Source organism: Uranotaenia lowii, chromosome 1 (genome assembly GCF_029784155.1).
Source record: "Uranotaenia lowii strain MFRU-FL chromosome 1, ASM2978415v1, whole genome shotgun sequence".
Lineage (NCBI taxonomy): Eukaryota > Metazoa > Arthropoda > Insecta > Diptera > Culicidae > Uranotaenia > Uranotaenia lowii.
Window position 1 is genome coordinate 198,840,711 of NC_073691.1, and position 23,038 is coordinate 198,863,748.

Genomic DNA, 23,038 nt, shown 5'->3' on the forward strand with positions numbered 1-23,038 from the left:
ACACAAATATACGTGCAAATATACGTGTAAACTTATCGTATATAATGCAACAAAACCAGTATATGTATATGAACGTATCATTTTGGAGGCCATATAGGTACATTAGCACACATATCCTTGATTTGGAAAGTATTGTCGTAATAAAATCATGCAATGTAATTTAATACGGTAAAGAATATGCATGGACCGCACATTGTAGTTGCAGATATACAGATTGTCGTAATAAAATCATGCAATACATTTAAATACGAAAAAGAATATGCATGGGCAGCACATTGTAGGTGCAGATATACGAAAATGAGTTTGTATAACATTCTATACGATATAATCTGTAAAATAAAATACGACTTCTGGTTGTCTGGGACCTGTGTTAATCTACACTTTACCTATGTCGATTATTTATCTTTGTTTTCCTAAACTTTTTTCTGTTAACTTTCACAATCTGAAAGCTCCTGTAAATAAAAAAAAAAATGAATAAAAGAACTACCCCCAAGAATATGCCTCCCAAAGTGTTTCCGCAGCCGTCTTCAGGAGAGGTGTCACTCGCTCGCTGAGAGTGTCTTCTTCGCCGGCATCCGGAAATTCGAATGTGACACGAAGCTTCTTGTTCCGGTTTCCGGACGACCCAAGATGACAGCACTCAGCCAACCGCAATATGTAGTATCAGCAACGACGGCAGGAGCAAAAAAAAAACATATAATTCATGCAAATGTTCAAGTGCCGCTGCTTGAGTCGTCTTGTGTATGACAAATGACAGATGGGTTGCATTTTTTTTCCTTTTGGAAAAATAAAATTGTACTCTCATTCCTGCATTTCTTATCGCAAAACTGCAATTTAGATGACGGATGACAAGACCAGGAGAACCGGACAGTGCTGCCAGTTGGTGCATTTGATGCGAATGGATTGTGTGGCTGGGTTGCTTGCAATGCAATGTTGATTTTTTTTCGTTCTTATGAATTACAACAAGATTTACGGCCCCGACGACACTTACCTTCAGCTGGATTATGTTGGCAGCGGACACATTGTGGCCAGCTGCTTGAAGATCCTGCGGTAATGACCGGGTGGGAGTGGGTTGGACCCCCAAAAATATGGGGTTGGGGTTTGTTTTGGGAGTGCAGAGTTGTGCAGCGGAAGCGTGAAACGGTGCGCAGTGTAAATGAAGCGTTTTTAATTTGAAAATAAAAGTAAAAAAAAAACAAGAACATATGTAAGTTTAACGTGGAAAGATGAACAAAAAAAAGGAATTTGTTGACCAGTTCCCCGGATATAATCAACAGCCATTCAGCTAGGACAGGGGAAGAGTACTTGCAAAAGTGATTTTTATAGTAAACATTAGAGAATTAGTACTTAGAGCACTTGTATCCGTGGTCCAAACAGCCGGTTTATACTCAAATTCCGACAGAATCAACCGCATCCGTGTTCCATAATACTAGTTTCGTCTAATTTTTTTTAGAACTGGTATTAGGATGGCTCCAAAATTGATGAGATTTGGATCCAGTTTGACGCAGTTTTAAACCGTTTGACAGTAAATGGGACACGAGTGGGGTTGCCAGTTTTTACACTGGATAGGATCTCATTTCGTTGGTTTAATTCTTGTATAAATTATACCCAAGAATAGAACCTGGATACAGGAGCTCTTAATCCTCTGCATTATTATAAAATTGGTCGATCCCTACTGAAATGGATTGACAGTTGCACAGTGGCAGTGTTTTTCAAATTGATTGCGATGGATACCTAGCAGGCCGTTTATTGAATAGTCACTCACTTATACTAAGGCGCTGTGTTTGTTGTCATTTTCTTATCCAGCTGTGCGATTTCAGTTTTCGGGATTCCTTAAGCGTAATACAAAGAGTTTTAGGCAAATAACTTAAAGCAAACGTACCCACTGCATGCCATGAAAACTATCGATAATTTCGAAAAAAAAAAGATTTTTCGGCTTTTTCTATTTATTTCTCTCCCCAAAGTAGGAGAAAGTGTCAACTACAACTAATTCCTGAGAAAATTGTTATTAAATATAAATTTCGTCTATTGTTTAAAATATGTGCCAAATATTGGTTTTAAATTTATTGTATAAAATTTCACATTTGCCTCGGTGCAGTAACTGTACTAAAAGCCCAATAAACCAATAAGCCAAGTTTTAAGCTGCGTAAGGGACAGATAACAGCACTTCGGAGCTTATTAGCTGTAAATAACATTTTTAAAATGCCAAAAGGCACTGTTGCAACTATAGGCCGTATGATGGTTTTAAGGTGGTGCTTCAGGGCTTTCAAGCCCTGTAGATTCAACTGACGCCACACACTAGGAAGAACTCCGATTTGCCAACTAGGCCCAGTAGCCGACCTTGAGATCTCCGTCATCGCACGCTCGAGCTCAGCCAATCGAAAGAAAGCCTTGTGTGTCCACCTTCTCAGTCTCCAGAGGAACGACCCAGAGGGACTCGAGGGCTTAGGCTGGATCCTTTCTGGATCTGGAAGTAACAATTCAAAAACAGCACCAAAAATTTTGTTCCCCTGTGTAGTATTCAGTACAAAGAATTATGTTGCTTAAAAGTATTAAATGATAATAGAGTTTTGAGTGAATAACACAATAAAGTAGCAGTAAACTCTCTTTTTAACAGAAAATATCATGTTATAAAATTACGATGTCAGCAAAATACAATTTTTTCAATATTATTTCAGTAAAAATGGTTTTAAAAGCTTTGAAAAAAAATTGGTATTTATACCGATTTTGAAATTTTCTTATCGAATACCGGTTTTTTCGGACTTGAAAATACCGATTATAATGTGGCATCGCTGAACTGAACCAGTTATCCTCACTAACATTAACTCAAAAAACGAAATCGCTCAAATGCGACGTGAGAGACACGAGAGCATTCATATTAATGAAATCGAAGTAACGAAACTTAAATAAATGAACGTGTAACGGTGTAACTGTGTGTGTGCAATCGTAGCGATAAAAATATTCTCGCTTCCCGAACGAAATCGATAATAGAATTCAGTTGATAGAGTATTGCGTTCACGGAAAGATCGAACAAAAGTGACTGAGGAAAGTATTTTCGTGAACAGTTAACTCGGAATACTCATCGCAATCGTCGGCAATCATCGGAACATTGGATAATGTGCGGATATCAGGCTCCGGAACGGGTGTGCGGTGTCGAAACAGTAGCACTACGTGCTTTTACTTCGCTCAGATAAGTAGAGCTATTAAGTGCTGTGAATAAAAAAGCAGTGCGTACAAACATTTTGTGCCTAGTGGTTTTATTATCAATAATTTTTTATAATATCATATTTTTTAATTTTTACAGAGTACTTCGGATTGTCACCTGAAAATCTGCTTTAAAGAAGGCCTAATTTGCGTTCGTTGTCATAAGAACGTAAATAGATCATGCAGCCAAGTCTGCACTCAACGCATAGTCTCAGAAATTCTAAGTTCGATTCCCGATCCTATCCAACAGCAATTGAGAAAGTGTGAGTGTTAAGGAGATAGAAAGAAAACAACGCCGCAGCTCGTGGCATAGAGGATAGCCTTTAAGTCTTCTAAGCCAGCGGGTATGAGATCGAATCCCGGTCACGGCATACATATTAAACTTTCTTTGGTTGGTGGTTTAAGCATTTTAAGCATTTGTTAGATGCTAGCCATCATATCCTCAAAAGTTGTACACTTAGAGTTAAGAAAAATAAATTTTAAAATTCAACTCAGCACGACTGGCACACCATCACAGGCTCAGGAAGTTGAAAGCAGCATCACCGCGACTCAGCACCCGACAGAGATCACAGCACTTTCTTCTTTTTCTTCTTTCTACTTCTGGACTGTGGCTGTTTAGGCTGCAGTCCAGGGGGTGTAAGGGCCAGTGACTTAGACAGTATACCCTTTAATACTTCGTCGGTACGATTTAGAATTCGATCTTTGTCTTGCGTACAAATTCTACGATTTCCTTATAGTGCATAATGGTCTTTGACTTGAAGAGATCTTGAATGTTTGAATATAATCCGTTGAAATCGTATTGTAATCTTAGATATGAGAACCGGGGACATTCTATTAGTATGTGGTTTGCCATTTCTTTCTGGTACTGAACAAGTTTCGCAATTGGCGTCCTTAACTATTTTCATCCTCGCCAGCCAGTACTTCGAGTAGTCGTTAGTGGCCATTAGACGGTTCAAGAGACTAATGTCTCTGCCTTCCATATCTTGTCCAATGAACCATGGAGTTGTCGAGAACTTAGGTTGAATGGAATGAAAAATGTTGCCTTTGTCCTCCGAGTATGAGCTGTACCAAGACTCTGTTTTTTCTTCTAAGTACCTTTTGAAGAAAACCATGCTGTCCTTTACCATAAAGTGGTTTTCATAAACGTTAGCGGACTGAAGGCCGTGCTTAGCCACACTATCTGCAATTTCGTTTCCTTGGATGGAAACGTGGCTAGGGATCCATTGAATAGCAACTTGATGGTGAGAGCATACTCGTAGAATTTCGATCAAAACCCTTTCATCTTGTTTGGACTCCTAAGCTTCTTGTACCATGAGATGCTGAGGGATCAGGATGCTTTGGAGTCAGTGTATATTACCGATCGCACCAATGACCTTTCTTCGATGATCCGTGTAGCTTCTCTGATGGCAATCAATTCTGCTGAGCTGATACTTGTTTCTTTGCCTAATAGCATGGAAAGCCGAAGATTGGTCATTTCGAAAAACACTCCTATGAAACACTCCTATGGAATATTTCGACAGGTTGGAAAAGTTTTATCTTCTGTTAGCACCACATTTCTCAACTGATGGGCAATGACATTATTGCGGGAGAAATGTCTGCATAATTCCTTGCAAGTCACGAATTCTTGTCTTAGCCCTACGGGCTCTTGTCCACTGAGAGCAACAATTACATTTGTTGGAGTGAATCTGGTCAAACCTGTAACCTTTTTTAGGCACTGGTTATTGATAACTGTAAGTATGTTGCGGTTTGTGCAACTGGAATTGTTGTATACCGAACATTTTTGTTCCATAGTGGCTCTAAAAAGTGCGTGTGGATTTTGAGCATCGTTTGAGGGTGAGCTCCATGTTTGATTCCATTGAGAACCTTCGCCATGTTGAGTCGGTCTTGAATTTTTGCCCTCAGATATTTGATGTGAATTCCGAAGCTCAGAGAACGGTCAAAAGTCACACCCAGGTATTTATGACATTTTACAGTTTCCAGTCCAATGCCGTTGATAGATATATTAAGCTCTTTAGTGCCATGTTGAAACAGTAGAGCTTTCATTTTCCCGGGCTTGATGGAAAAGTTCAGTGACTCTGCGATAGTTTTAAAATTGATCAGATATTCTTGACCTAGCTCGTTGAGACCATCAATATGTTTGGTCCGGAGCAAAATGCCAAAATCGTCGGCAAACAGCACCAATTAGACTTTTGTGTTCACATTTCTGTGCAGGTCTATGGTTTAGATGTTGAAGAGAGTGGGAGACAACACATCACCTTGAGGGAGCCCGTTGTTTATAGTTCTAGTGATAGTTTTGCTAAATGTGTGAAACACAATTTGTCGGTTGTTCAGGAAGGAATTGTCAAAAGCAAAACATCTTGCGAAACGCTGATGCCCAACATGATCTCTTCCAGCTTATCCAGCCTGACTGCTTTAAATGCGTTGGATGAATCGATGCATATCAGCGCCGTTAAAAAGCACTGCACTTTCATTAACTCAAACAATTTTTCACAACACCCCAAATCAGCTGTTTTTGACAGTAAACAACAGCATGTTGTGCACGAAACTACGTTCAATCGTAGGTTAAAATTAGTTTCAACAGGTTTCTGTCAACTGGTAGTTGTTTAATGAGAAAATGATATGGTCGAAATTTATTATTTAAGTCATTGTTCAATGAAGGAACTGGAAACTTGTCAAAACAACTGATTTCGACTTGGTTGAAATCGATCGAAGTCAATTGGAAAGAGACAGGTGATCAACTGTCAATCCATTTCTACGTGTTTAGACCTATTTCGACAAAACTGCATGCCGCCGAGCGTGGTCGGTTTTGACTGGTTTCGATCGATCGATTTCGATTGGCTTCATTGAACACTGATTTGGTTAGTTTCGATCTAAGTCAGGCAAACAGAAATTTTGCTGCAGCATTTTCTACTTTTCGACAGAACAATGAGCACTTTTTGAAAAGATTTGTTATCTTCTGTTTTTCACCCCTGGGTTTCGATCAAAACATTGGGGAGGATTTTTCGAGATTTATTTCAACACATTAAGGACCGCTAAAAAAAAATCTTAGCCTGGAAACACCGGAATTCGGCATTCTTTGAACCAATTCTTCTAATTTAATATCTCTTATTTACTGGAAGCATTGTGTTTAATATTGTCGTATAAAGTTTCATTGTAACGTGAATTCGAGCCCAAGAGTAAAAATCGATCACAGCCCGGTACCGGATAAGATTTTCAATAGCTGTTCGCCACATGCAACGTTGGAGAGGTAGGCCATGATTCGTCGGCAACGGACGCGTTTTATTTTCACCTCGTCGGAGGAAATGTTTTTTTTTTCAATATTTAAGTGGTAAAATTGATTCATAATGTGAAAACAATTAAAATACCGCTCTTCCAAATGTGTTAATCGTTAGATGTGATCTTCATGGAAAATTACAGTTTCCCTCAACGAAGTAGAAAGTTTGAGCATTGATTTTCTAATGCGCTGTGGAGAACTGGGATCCCTCAAGAGCTGACTGGAAAGTTGAATTGATCAACGACTTTCAGGGGCAAAAAAGTCTTTTGTGAGTTCGTTCCATAATGACTATAAAACGTGAATTGGAAAGAAAGCATGGTTTCTGGAAATTTCCGATGGAATATCCAGATTTTTAATACTTCTGAATGCTCAAAGAAAAGATAGCTAAATAAAGGTTGTACGTCACATCATCGTCTGGCTAAAATTTTGTTTTCTCCCAAATTGTAGTTCTTACTAATACTTAACAAAGGTGACAATATGTGAATGTTAAACGTGTTCAACTATTTTCTATTTCTGGTGACGGGTGACTTTTAGTTTATTTCATGTCTATCATTTTTTGTGACCCACGTGCGCGTGTGAAAATTTTTCGGAGTGCTGCGATTGGAAAAAAATCTGCGATGGTAGGGTAAAAGCTTCTTAGTACCTACATTTTTCAGTAAGGTTGAAGTGATGAAGTGAACTTTCAAAAAAAAAAATTGTTTCCAGGATTCGTAAGTACAAAACTTTTTCTAATAAATTCTTTTATGATAGTCATGAAATCTTTCGAAAGGATAAAGTTCCAAAGATTGCATATTTCTTTCCTTTTAATTTTCATTCGTTTTCCTTTTAATTGCATCGTATTTGCACACGCATTTGTGTAATGAATGGCATTTTGAAAACAGGTTTATCGAAATTTTGAAACGTCGGATCATACCCAAAAAAACAACAGCCAAAATGTGTCTGCAATTAAAAATGGCTTTGTTTTAATCTGCAAAAATTTACCCATTGCATCCTAGCCAAAACTGGACAATTCCGCAATTATTGTGTGTGCTTCCCTACACCTTGGCCAAAGTGTCAACCACATCCGCAGTACAACTAGTATCTATAGTAAGGGCCGGCTTCGGGGAACAAAACCCGATTCTTTCCCTTCTGCATATGGCTGCTAGCTTCAGGACCAGCAGCAAACCGACCGGTAAAATATGTCTTTTAATTAAAATCACACTCGCACACAGACAATTTAAAAACATCAACCGAGAGCGGCGCGCCAGGAAGTCCATTTAAAGTCGACCGGAGCCCGGATGGTTAGGTTGCTTTTTTCGGCACTTGATAAACCACCAGGGCAGTTGTATGATACAACAGCTAAACTTTTGTAGTCGTCCATCGGCTCCAGGCTTACACGAGGAGAGAAGGAAAAAAACTAACTGGAGAAAACTAAGACAAAAGACCGAAACGTGTGCAGTAGAACTTCCGGAAAAAACTATCTGTGGAACGATTTGCTAGGAAAAAAAAGGATTCCTACTGCTGTACGAACCAAGTGACCATAAAGAATTTAGCTCTCTTTCGAAATCCACAAAAATATCACTGTATTGGAATACTGTTTGGCTTTGAGTATACTTTTACTCATTGCATTGAGTGATATTTGTATTTTTTTAAATTTTCATTATTGGTAATATTGATCGAAGCATACGATTCCAGAGTTTCTGTAATGCTTTTTTTTGTATTGTATTAGCTGATTAACCTTTGGAACTGAAAAATGCATACTTTCGGTAAGGAAATCAAAAACTTGAAGGGAAACTCCTAACTAAGGAAGTTTATGCCAAAAATGACAGCCCCGATTGGTAACGAAATTGGCATAAGGACATGTTCACTAATGGAATAAACGAAATAGGCGAAACTGGCATGGTACGATTTTTTTTATAAATTTAAAATGCTGCAAAAGAGTGTTTAGACTGAAGATCCATTAGATCCATTTTTTTTGGAACCACTAAAAAAAATTTTTTATGAAAAATAGCGGAAGCTCTGCGTTTTGTGAGGCTGAAAATAGAGACAGTTAAAAACAGATGAATAGACCTAACAAATGTATTGAATTCGTTTAGTTGGGTTTTTTCCTGAAAAAAAAAAAATGTTTAGAGATTGACAAATTTAAGCAATTTTCTTAATTTGGTCCTGAATGTTATTTAAATGGTAAGATCTTATTAGTATTTTATTATAACAGGTTTGTCTTCTTTCAAAATTTTTTGAAAAATTTAAACCCAAAAACACTCAATTAATTAGTGAAAAAACAACAAACTACAAAAAACGCAGGTTAAACAACTACAATTATCAAACTACAGTCAGAGTAAGCATTTGTGATTTTCGGTTGGAAGTGTGTGCGTGTGCGAGTGAGTGCAAACTCCAGTGCGCCCAACCATTAAGTGAAGCAACTAAGCAACTAACACCAAAAGCTTTTCCACGAAAAAAAACAGCGAACGAATAAAGTTGGGTCTACCTTGACGGCGACGATTTCCGCGTACCCCAGGGAACCTCCCCGTAACGTCGTCACGGATCGCTTTAATCCCTACCGGGAAAAATCCGTAGGGATTGGGTTCCAGTGTTTTTTTTTGGGTTTTCGGATTGACCACACGGTGGCAGCACCAGCAATGGCCGTCATGCAATTGGGAAAAAGGTAAATCCGGATCCGGTTCGAGGGTGGTCGTATGGTTTGTTTTTTGTTTTCGTTGTAGTTTTCATTGTTGATCATCGTCACGTTCATCAGCAGATTATCCGACGATAGCGAAACAGAATGAGATGGGAGGCAAGAATGAAAGGAAAGAAAAAGAGATAAAATGTGTGGCGAACGTTACTAAACGGATTCGGGAAAAGTTGGAGACGGGTCGCCGCTCCCTCGTTGATTTACGCACAGTGAGTCAGAGTTCAAATTTTTTATGATGATGGATAATTAAATTTATGTTTCGAGCGTGATTAATGTTTTGTAGTAATGTTGGATATTTTCCGGTCTAGGGTTTCAATCGAACAACTTAGCTTTTGAAATGCCCGACGTTTCGACCATTTTTGGTGGACTTTCTCAAGGAAATTGTCAATTTAGTTTTTGTCCAACGTTTAGGAGTCCAGTGTTCGCTGCTCTTGGATTTAATCGGTGAAAAATAATAACTTTTCATCTGCTATTTTACTTCAACCTACTTTTCAAATTCCATAATTTGATATCATAATTTGAAAAGTAGGTTGAAGTAGAATATCGAATGAAAAATTATTATTTTTCACCGATTTAATCCTAGAGCAGCGAACACTGGACTCCTAAACGTTGGCCAAAAACTAAATTGACAATAACAACAAACAGATAATTTCCTTGAGAAAGTCCACCAAAAATGGTCGAAACGTCGGGCATTTCAAAAAGCTAAGTTGTTTGATTGAATTCCTAGACCGAAAAAAGCCAAAATTACTATAAATGATGGATAATTTTAAAGAAACATGACGATCAAAGAAATGAAAGAACATAAGCCGTAAATATTATGATTTTCTCGAAAAAGATACAACGGCTCACCGACAGGAGAGAGAATTTCATGATATTTACGGCTTATATTCTTCTTTTTTTTATCCTCATATTTCTCTAAAATTATCTATCATCTTGAAAATTTTGATAATTTTCAGGTTCGAAATGTACAAAGACAGAATCATAAGATTTGATTAGCCAGAATTCAGATTTTCGATCTCGAACTCAAGAGTAGGCCATGAGTTTTGGACATTGCACGCATTATTTTCGTGCTCCGTAAAAAAAAATCATTTAAATAATATTTCAAATTGTGGAATTTACGTCAAATTGTACATAGATGTTTGGTTAAAGTGGCCTACGCAAAATAAGGTGTGGTTTAAGTGTAAAATTGTGAGAAGACGCAAAAGTGAATGTTAAGTTTTATATTTCGTATCAATCATAGTAATCCATGCATTCGTTCGTATGTTGTTCATTGTTTATATTCGGTCTCATACTTCACTTCTTCTACAACCAGTGACCAGTCTAGACGTTTTCAGTGTGAACAGTGAAATTTGTTGATTCAGTGCAGATAGTCGAAGGGGCTGCTGATACGCTCAGCGGACATTTCAATCCAGAAGGAGCGTCGGAAGAGGACCACAGAGTTATCAGATATACTTTAACCGATATGCACCTCTTAACGAGAAAACGGAAGACACGAATAGCTCTATCTGGCGGCGACAGAAATGAGGTATTACACTGTGATTTTTTTCGAGCTTTGATCAAAGATGCCAGGTGTCCTGATTTTTCAGAATTAGTCTTGATTTTCGTGGACCGTTTTGAAAAATTATCAAATAGTCCTGATTTTTAAAACGGGTTTTTAAATCGTCCTGAATTGTCCTGATTTAAAAAAAATCAATAATGATTGAATTTGTAGTTAAGTTATGAGAACATTTGCAATAACCTAGTGGTAATTTTCGGTTCAGATGATATTTAAATGTTTTTTTTTCGATATGAACTGCAGTCCGGCCAACAAGGTGCTCACTTTTGTTGCATATATTAAGACCTGTTTATGCTTTGTTTATGCAATCTAGTGATGTGCTGAAAAAAAAATCAAATTCTGTTTTTTGACATTACCACCTGGCACCTCTGTTGAACAATCGGCAAAAGCAAGGCGGGTAAAGCTTCAGGTGTGTTCTTATACCAATGCACGGAATCGTCCATCTTGTGACAGGCAATCGTAATCGTAGGCATGGTAGACGAACAATTCGCTGTCAAAAAACGCTCCGTCTCCACCCCCACCAATGAGAAACTTTTGGTACCCCTTGCCTACTTTTCCTCAATATGCACCCACCCTACTGACCCACCCTGGGCAAAAGTGTTGATCAGGGATGCCGTCCGAATAAATTTTCACCACTTTTTTCGTTAGTTTAAGTACACTGATAGAAATATTTAATAAATCTGGGTTTATTTCAAATTTTCAGCATAAAAACACTGTTTCAGAAACTTGACATAAATAGATTATTCTGTACATATTTAAAAAAAATTCTAGTCGGCTTTAATTTCCTATTTTCACTTTTTTATGTGAAAAGTCATTTCAAATTCATTGGTGTGGAAAATCGACTCAAATATCAAAGGAGCAATCAATCAAAATTAAAAACGAAGAAAAAAATGCCTTTAAAATCAATTACAAACACATTGTTCGATTTTGGCAACACGCCCGAATATTTTGTGTTGCCAAAATCGAATATTGCCAAAAACAACCGTTTTTTCTCAACTTTTGTTTCTCTTTTTTTTCCACAGGAAAAAAAAATAAAATCATGAACATAATTTTTAGCCAATTTTTCACCATTTTAAGTAATTTTTTAGTTATCATTAGACTTTTTTACGCTCAAATCAAATAATCCTTATCTTTTGAACTCTTGAGTTTATTCAAAAATATCAACCAAAATTAAATTCTTAAAAGTAGAAGTAAAAAATTTAAAATTTAACAGTTCTAAACTGATTCATGCAAACATAATCCAAATAAAAGACTTCAGTTTAAATTTTACTTTTGAAAAATTGCAACAATCATAATGTTTGAAATTAAACCGTGAATCTTCAGTTATTTTTATTTGAAGAGAACATGGTTTTTTTGCAGCTAATGTTTTCATTTTAAATCGATTCCATAATTAAATTTCTGTTAATCTTTAAAAAATCCATAAATAACAAAACAAATTTTAAATTTAAATTTAGTTATTTAACTAGCTATCAAAATAATAACTTAGCAATCTCTTGCGTTTGAATTCGTCTACAAAAACGTCATATTGATATTACTATTTTGAACCTGAATTTCAAATATTAATTCCGAATCTGAAATCGGAAACTGCATAGAAAAATGAATTTTAGTTTCCAAAATTCAATACGATTTCTGAATCTAAATTCCTGATCAGTATTTAAAATATGAGCCAAGATGCGAAATCTGTTTCAAAGCCCAGATCATAAGCCAATAATATCAATTTTTTAGAATTGGGTTTCAGTCTGAATTCATTATTTCAACTTTTTTTAATCCGACTTGTGAGTCTGAATTTTTGTAAAAATTTGAAATGATAAATCTTGTTCTGAGATTTCTGGTATGGATCGACATTTTGAAGCTTTGTTATGTTTAAATTCTGCAAACGAATGAAGTTCAAAAATTTTAAATCTGAAAACCAGAAAAAAAATCAGGATGGTTTCAAGTTTATTTCAATTTTAAAAATGCCTGCGCATTTCGAAAATCATGGATCAAATTTTGTATGAGATGAAAAACCAAATTTCACCCAGTATTTCAAACAGCTTTTTGTTTTCAATCTATAATAATCATTTGAATCCAATATCATTATTCGTGAGCAGGATAAGGAATTCGCAAAATGAAAAGAGAAATACAATTTTCAATTTGATAATATGAAATCAGAACCCCCGAAAGAGCGTCATTTCATTTGAAATTTATTATTCAGGTTCAGAACAGCATTTTAACGAGAATTCTCGTTTTGAAATCAAGTTCCTAATTCCAAAATCCCATATCCAAGTTCCTAGTTTCATGTTCCAAGATCCCATTTCCAAGTTCTCAGTTCCAAATTTAAAGTTCCAAGATCTTAGTTCGAAGTTTCAAGTTCCGAGTTCCAAGTTTCTAGTTCCCAGTTCCAAGTTCCGAGTTCCAAGTTCTTAGTTCCATGTTTCAAGTTCCAAGTTCCAAGTTTCAAGTTCCACGTTCGAAGTTCAAGTTTCTTGTTCCCAGTTCCTAGTTCCAAGTTCCAAGTTCCAAGTTCCAAGGTCCAAGTTCCAAGTTCCAAGTTCCAAGTTCCAAGTTCAAGTTCCAAGTTCCAAGTTCTAAGTTCCAAGTTCAATTTTCTAGTTTCGAGTTGCAAGTTGCAAGTTCCCAGTTCCAGTTTTCATGTCCCAAGTTCCCATTTCCAAGTTCCAAATTCCAAATTTAATGTTCCAAGTTCCAAGTTCTAAGTTCCAAGTTCCAAGTTCCAAGTTCCAAGTTCCAAGTTCCAAGTTCAAAGTTCCAAGTTCCAAGTTCCAAGTTCCAAGTTCCAAGTTCCAAGTTCCAAGTTCCAAGTTCCAAGTTCCAAGTTCCAAGTTCCAAGTTCCAAGTTCCAAGTTCCAAGTTCCAAGTTCCAAGTTCCAAGTTCCAAGTTCCAAGTTCCAAGTTCCAAGTTCCAAGTTCCAAGTTCCAAGTTCCAAGTTCCAAGTTCCAAGTTCCAAGTTCCAAGTTCCAAGTTCCAAGTTCCAAGTTCCAAGTTCCAAGTTCCAAGTTCCAAGTTCCAAGTTCCAAGTTCCAAGTGCCAAGTTCCAAGTTCCAAGTTCCAAGTTCCAAGTTCCAGGTTCCAGTTTTCAAGTTCCAAGTTCCAAGTTCCCAGTTCCAGTTTTCAGTTTCCAAGTTCCAAGTTCCAAGTTCCAAGTTCCAAGTTCCAAGTTCCATGTTCCAAGTTCCAAGTTCCAAGTTCCAAGTTCCCAGTTCCAGTTTTCAAGTTCCAAGTTTCAAGTTCCCAGTTCCAGTTTTCAAGTTCCAAGTTCCTAGTTCCAAGTTCCAAGTTCCAAGTTCCAAGTTCCAAGTTCTAAGTTCCAAGTTCCAAGTTCCAAGTTCCAAGTTCCAAGTTCCAAGTTCCAAGTTCCAAGTTCCAAGTTCCAAGTTCCAAGTTCCAAGTTCCAAGTTCCAAGTTCCAAGTTCCAAGTTCCAAGTTCCAAGTTCCAAGTTCCAAGTTCCAAGTTCCAAGTTCCAAGTTCCATGTTCCAAGTTCCAAGTTCCAAGTACCAAGTTCCCAGTTCCAGTTTTCAAGTTCCAAGTTTCAAGTTCCCAGTTCCAGTTTTCAAGTTCCAAGTTCCAGTTTTCAAGTTTTCAAGTTCCAAATTCCAAGTTCCAAGTTCCAAGTGCCAAGTTCCAGGTTCCAAGTTCCCAGTTCCAGTTTTAAAGTTTTAAGTTCCTAATTTCAAGTTCACAGTTCCAGTTTCCATATTCCAAGTTCCCAGTTCCCAGTTCCAGTTTTCAAGTTCCAAGTTTCAAGTTCCCAGTTCCAGTTTTCAAGTTCCAAGTTCCTAGTTCCAAGTTCCAAGTTCCAAGTTCCAAGTTCCAAGTTCTAAGTTCCAAGTTCCAAGTTCCAAGTTCCAAGTTCCAAGTTCCAAGTTCCAAGTTCCAAGTTCCAAGTTCCAAGTTCCAAGTTCCAAGTTCCAAGTTCCAAGTTCCAAGTTCCAAGTTCCAAGTTCCAAGTTCCAAGTTCCAAGTTCCAAGTTCCAAGTTCCAAGTTCCAAGTTCCAAGTTCCAAGTTCCAAGTTCCAAGTTCCAAGTTCCAAGTTCCAAGTTCCAAGTTCAAAGTTCCAAGTTCCAAGTTCCAAGTTCCAAGTTCCAAGTTCCAAGTTCCAAGTTCCAAGTTCCAAGTTCCACGTTCCAAGTTCCAAGTTCCAAGTTCCAAGTTCCAAGTTCCAAGTTCCAAGTTCCAAGTTCCCAGTTCCAGTTTTCAAGTTCCAGGTTCCAAGTTCCAGTTTTCAAGTTCCAAGTTCCCAGTTCCCGTTTTCATGTTCCAAGTTCCTAGTTCCAGTTTTCATGTTCCAAGTTCCTAGTTCCAAGTTTCTTGTTATAAGCTTCTAATTCCAAGTTCCAAGTTCCAAGTTCCAGATTCCAAGTTCCAAGTTTATAGTACCCAGTTCCAGTTTTCAAGTTGAAAGTTCCTAGTTTCAAGTTCCCAGTTCCAGTTTTCAAGTTCCAAGTTCCCATTTCCAGTTTTCAAGTTCCAAGTTCCTTGTTTAAAGTTCCCAGTTCCAGTTTCCATGTTCCAAGTTCCAAGTTCCCATTTCCAGTTTTCAAGTTCCAAGTTCCAAGTTTCAAGTTCCAAGTTCCAAGTTCCAAGTTTCAAGTTCCAAGTTCCAAGTTCCAAGTTCCAAGTTCCAAGTTCCAAATCCCAAGTTTCAAGTACCAGGATCCAGGTTCTAGGTTCTAAGTACCAAGTTCCAAGTTTTTTGTTCCCAGTTCCAGTTTTCCAGTTGAAAGTTCCTTGTTTCATGTTTCCAGTTCCAGTTTCCATGTTTCAAGTTCCAAGTCCCAGTTCCAGTTTTCAAGTTACAAGTTTCCAGTTCCAGTTTTCAAGTTCCAAGTTCCTTTTTCCAGTTTTAAGTTCCAAGTTCCAAGTTCCAGGTTCTCAGTTAGTTCCCAGTTTCAGTTTTCAAGTTCCAAGTTCAATGTTATAAGTTCCAAGTTCCCATTTCAAGTTTCCATGTTTTAGGTTTCAAGTTATAAGTTCCAAGTTCCATTTCAAGTTTCCAAGTTTTAGGTTTCAAGTTCTAAGTTCCATGTTTCAAGTTTCAGGTTCCAAGTTCCAAGTTCCCAGTTCCAAGTTCCAAGTTCCAAGTTTCTAGTTCCAAGTTTCAAGTACCAGGATCCACGTTCTAGGTTCCAAGTTCCAAGTTCATAGTTTCTAGTTACCAGTTTCAGTTTTGAAGTTGAAAATTTCTAGTTTTAAGTTTCCAGTTCCAGTTTCCATGTTTCAAGTTCCAAATCCCAGTTTTCAAGTTCCAAGTTCCAGTTTTCAAGTTAAAAGTTCTAAGTTTCCAGTTCCAAGTTAAAAGTTCCAAGTACCAGGATCCACGTTTTAGGTTCCAAGTTCCAAGTTCATAGTTTCTAGAAACTGGTAACTAGAAACTATGAACTTGGAACTTGGAACCTAGAACGTGGATCCTGGTACTTGAAACTTGGAACTAGAAACTTGGAACTTGGAACTTGGAACTCGGAACCTGGAACTTGAAACATGGAACTTAGAACTTGAAACCTAAAACTTGGAAACTTGAAATGGGAACTTGGAACTTAGAACATTGAAATTGGAACTTGAAAACTGAAACTGGGAACTAACTGAGAACTTGGAACTTAAAACTGGAAAAAGGAACTTGGAACTTGAAAACTGGAACTGGAAACTTGGAACTGGAACTTGGAACTTGAAAACTGGAACTGGGACTTGGAACTTGAAACATGGAAACTGGAACTGGAAACTTGAAACAAAGAACTTTCAACTGGAAAACTGGAACTGGGAACAAAAAACTTGGAACTTGGAACTTGGAACCTAGAACCTGGATCCTGGTACTTGAAACTTGGGATTTGGAACTTGGAACTTGGAACTTGGAACTTGAAAACTGGAATTCCCAGTTTCAGTTTTCAAGTTGAAAGTTTCTAGTTTCAAGTTTCCATTTCCAGTTTCCATATTTCAAGTTCCAAGTTCCAGTTTTCAAGTTCCAAGTTCGTAGTTCCAGTTTTCAAGTTCCCAGCTTCAGTTTTCATGTTCCAAGTTCCCAGTTCCAGTTTTCAAGTTCCAAGCTCGCATTTCTAGTTTCCAAGTTCAAGTTCCATGTTTCAAGTTCCAGGTTCTAGCTTCCAGGTTCCAAGTTCCAAGTTTCAAGTTCCAAGTTTCTAGTTCCTAGTTTCAGTTTTCAGCTTGAATGTTCCAAGTTCCGATTTCCAAGTACCAGGATCCAGGTTCTAGGTTCCAGGTTCCATGTTCCAAGTTCCAAGTTCCAAGTGTCAAGTTCTCAATTCTAGTTTTCAAGTTCCAAGTTCCTAGTTTCCAGTTCCTAGTTCCAGTTTCCATGTTTCAGGTTCCAAGCTCCATGTTCCCAGTTCCAGTTTTCAAGTTCCAAGTTCCAAGTTCCAGTTTTCAAGTTCCAATATCCTAGTTTGAAGATCCCTGCTCCAGTTTTCATGTTCCAAGTTCCCAGTTCCAGTTTCCATGTTCAAAGTTCCCAATTTCAGTTTTCGTGTTCCAAGTTCAGTGTTCTAAGTTCCAAGTTCCCATTTCCAGTTTCCAAGTTTCAGGTTCCAAATTCTAAGTTTGATGTTTCAAGTTCCAGGTTCAAAGTTCTAAGTTCCCAGCTCCAAGTTCCAAGTTCTAAGTTCCAAACTCCAAGTTCCAAGTTTCTAGTTCCAAGTTCCAAGTACCAGGATCCAGGTTCCAGGTTCAATGTTCCAAGTTCCAAGTTCCAAGCTTTTAGTTCCCAGTTTCAGTTTTCAAGTTAAAAGTTTCTAGTTTCAAGTTTCCAGTTCCAGTTTCCATGTTCCAAGTTCCTAGTTCCAAGTTCCTAGTTATATGTTTTAAGTTCCAAATTCCAAGTTCCAAGTTCCAATTTCCTATTTTCAAGTTTCTAGTTCCAAGTTCCAAGTCCAATATCAAAGATCCTAATCCAAGTTCCAGATTCCAAATTCCGAGTTCCAAGCTCCAAATTCCAAGTTTCAAGTTCCAAGTTACAAGATCCAAGTTAAAAGTTTCTAGTTCCAAGTTTCAAGTTCCAAGTTCCAATTTAGAAGTTCCTAGTTCCCAGTTCCGAGTTCCAAGTTCCAAGTTCAAATTTCCACGTTTCAAGTTCCAAGTTCCATTATCAAAGTTTCTAATCCAAGTTCCAAGTTCCTAGTTCCAAGTTCGCATCTCCATGTTCCTAGTAAGTTCCAAGTTTCAAGTTCATAGTTCCTAGTTCCATATTCCAAGTTTCAAATTTCAAATTCCTAGTTCCAAAGTTCCAAGTTTCAAGTTCCAAATTCCAAGTTCCTAGTTCCCATCTGTAAGTTTCAAGTTAAAAAGTCGAATTTCCAAATCCCTAGTTTCATGTTCCTTGTTCCAATTTCGAAGTTCCAAGTTCCAAGTTCCAAGTTCCAAGTTCCAAGTTTCAAGTTCCAAGATCCAATTCCCAAGTTCCAAGTTCCAAGTTCCAAGTTCCAAGTTCCAAGTTTCAAGTTCCAAGTTCCAAGTTCCAAGTTGCTAGTTCCCATTTTCAAGTTTCTTGTTCCAAGTTCCAAGTCCAATGTCAAAGTTTTTAATCCAAGTTCCAAATTCCAAGTTCCGAGTTCCAAGCTCCAAATTCTTAGTTCCAAGTTCCAAGTTCCTAGTTCTTAGTTCCAAGTTCCAAATCCATAGTTCCAAATTTCAAGTTCCAAGTTTCAATATCAAAGTTCTTAATCCAAGTTCCAGATTCTAAGTTTCGAGTTCTAAGTTCCTAGTTCCAAGTTCCCACGCCAAGTTTCTTGTTCCAATTTCGAAGTTCCTAGTTCCCAGTTCCGAGTTCCAAGTTCCGAATGCCAAGTTCCAAGTTCCTAATTCCATGTTTCAAGTTCCAAGTTCCCTTGTTTCAACTGAGAAGCTCATGGTTCAACATTGGAATCAACAAAGAGAAAGTGGAAATATGAAAGTGAAAGTTTAAGTAGGAGTATTGATTGTTGAATTTTTAAAACTGAAGCTCAAAGTTAACAGTATTTATTTTTTAGTGAAAGTTGAAAGTTTAAAGTTGAAGTTTCCCACATTACACATTTTATTTGTCGCAAAACCCACCATCCCAGAACATTCCCAGAATGGCTTTAGTTGGCGAAAGTGGTGCAATTTTTCCTGCAATTTTTTTGTTCCTTGCCCTTTTCCTAGCCAACAAAGTCAAGCTCATTTGAGTCACATGTTCGACGTCGGTGGAAATTATGTGGCATCCACCCACAAATAAACCGCACTCGCACTTGGACTAGAAGGAGGAGAAAAATCTAGGAGCAAAAAAAAAAACACAAACGTCCCAGATCGAGAAGATGCTGGCCTTTCGTTTCGAATGAATGTGGGATCCGAGAGCCTGTAAAAGTTCAACCACAACAACGACGCGCACGGAACGATAAATGGTAACGATGCATTCCGATACTTTGCTGGCAAATGGCAAAGCATGGGGCAACAGCAAAATAACAAAAAAAAAAAAAAAAATAGAAAAAGAGGACAAAGAACCGCTCAGAACTCCCCCCAGAAGTTATGAGCAGAAACAGGAAGGAAATGGCAGTTCCAAGTTTAATTTTACGTAAATGAGCGGACATCGTTTAGTCAAAGCATCTTTCCGGTGTGGGAAGTTTGGTGCTCTGATAAAACGAATGGGAGACCATTTGCGTTAGATGAGAATGTAGTGCGCCACAGCTTTGCATCAATGAAGGGAGAAAATGGAGCAGGGAACTTTTGCTATCGCCGGTTTTTGTCTCACTTATTTGAAGATATCGCTTGATTCAGTTGAAAAAGAGAAATGCTACTTTAAGCTTTAAATTTTCTTATTTATTTTTCTAATGATTCAATTTCAATTTAAACTTTTAACTTTCAACTTTCAGTCGTCTACTTTTTTTTCAACTTTCAACTTAGAACTCTATTATGAGTTGTGAGCCTACTTGGTTGAATAATTCCACGGAATCAAAGCAATCGAAAGAATTCCTTTTAATTCAACCATGGTCATACCGTCGTTGAACTAAAAGAAATTCTTTCGATTGCTTTGATTCAACTTTAAACTGTTGATTCATGTTCATTTTGTTTAGGAAAAATTTTCCAAATTTATCATGTTTCTATCATCCTCAAAGATATGTATGTCCCTCACAAATTTATATAAAGTGTTCGTGTCAAAAGTTCGTTTCCTCGTACGGGATAGCTAGACCAAAGGTTTCTGTAGAAGTTTCATTAGAAAAAAAAACCAAAGGACATCAAACATCACCACGATAGAGAACGATGGAATCGTTTCCGAGTTTCCCAACAGGCGCCATTAGGATGATTAATTAATTGGAATGTTGTTTGTGTAAAAGGGCAGCTGGGAGCGTGTTTTACGTAAATCAATTCCATAAATGTGCGCCAACAGGCAACTCAGGTTTCCAGGGAACGATTGCAGACACGAGCCGTGTTTGTGCTAAATATAGAAAAATACCGAAACCAATTCGTGTGATAGATTTTCCCATATCTCGACGAGTAACCTTTGGCAGATGGAAAAATGAAAATGTAGAACACAAATTTCAATGGTGAAGAAAATTGAACTAAAATTTAAAAAGTATAAGATAAAATATACTTGATCCATATTCATCATAATTTTTTGAAAAAAATAATTAGCAACTTGCCCTTTTTGCGTATTTTGACATCGTATTATTTCGAGTGAATATGTTCCAACAGTTAGAAAGATACGTGAACCCACAGATGAACTAGAAGAATTTTCATTGATCGAAATAAAATTGTGATATTTTTAAAGTTAAAGGAGACCTGATCCTTTCCTCAGGGTGCCATAACCCTTAGCAAAAATTAAGCAAAATCTTGAAATAAAACAACCATTGATTATTTTTGGCCATATTAGTTCTCGTTTTACAGTTTAAAAGTGTCAGTCAAAAATAATCAGAATAAAATAATAATGTTTGTCTACTGCTCAATATTCATTGCATACTTAAAGGCGCATTTTTCAAAAATTTATAAAAGTTCTTTTTGAGTTCATTTTATTAGGTTATTATTGGGTGCATATTAGTGCAATGTTAGACATTTCGTACTGAGCAATCGCGGAAATCTATTCAGAAATAGAATATAACTTTTTGGAGTCTAGGAATCATTTGAAATCTTAACTCATTTTGAAAAACATTTTTTTTTCAAAAAGCTTAGAGTTTTAGAGTTTTAAGTTAACGCAGCATACGGTCGAGATGGAATAAAATGGCAGTTTTCGAACTGTTTGTGTATCATTTCTGACCAACTGAACTCCGTCAGTGCATGATTAGATTGGGTTAGTGGTTTTGATTAAAAGACAGAAGGAAACAAATTTTAAAATGGACAAAAATTTGTTTACAGTCCAGACAAAAAAGCTTACAAATGTCTGTCAATTTTTAATTCCTGGAAAAAAAAACACCTTATCTCTCACGTTTTCAATTGAAATTTTGACTTTCAGATAATAGCCCTGTATCATAATTCATTTGTTTTTCAATGTCGAAAAAAAAAACTGAAAATATATTAAAAAGGGCTGTCGATCAGCATTCAAACGCTCATTAAATTCCATTCATTGTATTAGGAAACGGAAGATTGGAACTATAGTACCGTTCATGATTCTATGGAAATGAGAAGTAGATTTTCTAAGACATTCACTTTGAGAATATTTTTTGTTCGATTTTTTTTCAAACTCTTACCCGCAGTTCTCCTATAGGGTGAAAGTGCTGAACGGATAAAAGTTGAAATTCTTTGTCCGACGCCATCTTGAAATCCAATATGGCGGCTTACGTTCGACTTTAAAATGCTGGAAGTGACTGAAAAACTCATGAAACCCCCACAATATGGGTATTGGGTGTAAGGGCTTGAAAAAGAAGGTGAAGAATGGCTGTCGGTCAAAAATTTGACAAAAAATGTATAAAATCTGAAAAAAGCACTGTAAAAAAATTAATAAAAATATGATCAATTTTATAAAATAAGACAAAATAATGACAAAAATGTAAAAACTGTGACAAAAATATGAAAAAAAAAACTATAACTAAAATTTTACAATAAAATGACAAAAATCTGAAAGAACTAAGCAAAAAATATGACAAACGAAAAAATGACAAAACTTGAATAATTTACGACAAATGTAGTGAAAAAATAATGCCTAAAATATGACAAATATATCAAAATTATGACCAAAACATGAAAAAATTTGATCAAATATTTTATAAAAATGTGAAAACTATGTCAAAAGTTGAAAGTTGTAAAAATAAGACAATTTCTTGCTAAATATGACAAAACTTTGATCATATAAATTATGATCAAAATTATGACAAAAACTTTACAGAACTAAAACTAGGACAAATATTTGACAAAAAAATTACAAATATGACATAATAATATAAAAAAAATTACAAGAACACCTGACAAACTTATGATGAAGCTATTATACAATATGACAAAAAATATATGGCAAAAATTTAACATTAAAATGACAAAAATATGACAAATGTGCTAGAATGACAAAGTTCTGGCAAAACTATGACATAAATCCGACAATTTATTGTAAATGGGATCAAAATATAACAAAATTCGGATAAAAATAAGCCAAAATATGACAAAATGTAGAAAAATACGACAGTTAAATGACAGATATTTAACAAAATGTGACCAAAATCCAAAAATAATAATAAAAATAATAAAACAATGTTCTAAAAATATGACAAAGGTGATTATGATGAAATAATGACAAAATATGACAAAATTAAGACAAAACTATGGACTTGTGATATATGTAGCTCAGTTGGCAAGTAAGTTGCCTCCTGAGTCAATGTCCGTGAGTTCAAATCCAGAGTAATGCATCGAACACAATTGCACCGAATAAGTTTTTCAATGATTTTCCACCAACTGCATCGTTGATATTAGTCGTCAATGACATGAAGATGTTAAATCGAATAAATAATAATGATAAATAATAAACATGAACTCTAATCGAAACAGAAAAAACGACAAAACTATTAAAAAAATCTTGACAATCAAATGAAAACAAACTGACAACTATTACAAAAATACGACTTATGAAAAATAAAATACTAAAATTATGACAAAAATGTCAAAAAATTGCCAGAACTATATCGAAGTTCTGTCAATTTTTTGTCATCATTTTGATTTTTTTTGTCTATGTCTTGTCACATTTTTGTCATATTTCAATCATATTTTTAGTCACTTGTGTCATACTTTTAATAAATTTTTAATATTTATGTTTTGATATTGTCTGATTTCTGTCATTTTATTGCCAAACTTTGTCATGTTTGTCATTTTTTATAAATTTTATAGTCATCATAATTTTATATTTTGGTCGTGGTTTTGTTTTTTTCATCGACAAATTTATCAAATTTTTCA

General features: G+C 36.3%; 1 protein-coding gene across 1 annotated transcript in view; it reads right to left on the reverse strand.

The window, feature by feature from the left end:
• LOC129738287 (collagen alpha chain CG42342) overlaps positions 1–23,038 on the reverse strand; it is a 287,063-nt gene that overhangs the window by 114,775 nt on the left and 149,250 nt on the right. The window contains exons 5-6 of the mRNA XM_055729471.1: positions 8,946–9,014; positions 992–1,045 (exon numbers count right to left, since the gene is read on the reverse strand). Of these exons, the coding sequence (XP_055585446.1) occupies positions 992–1,045; positions 8,946–9,014 (123 nt within the window). The remainder of the gene's footprint in view (positions 1–991; positions 1,046–8,945; positions 9,015–23,038) is intronic.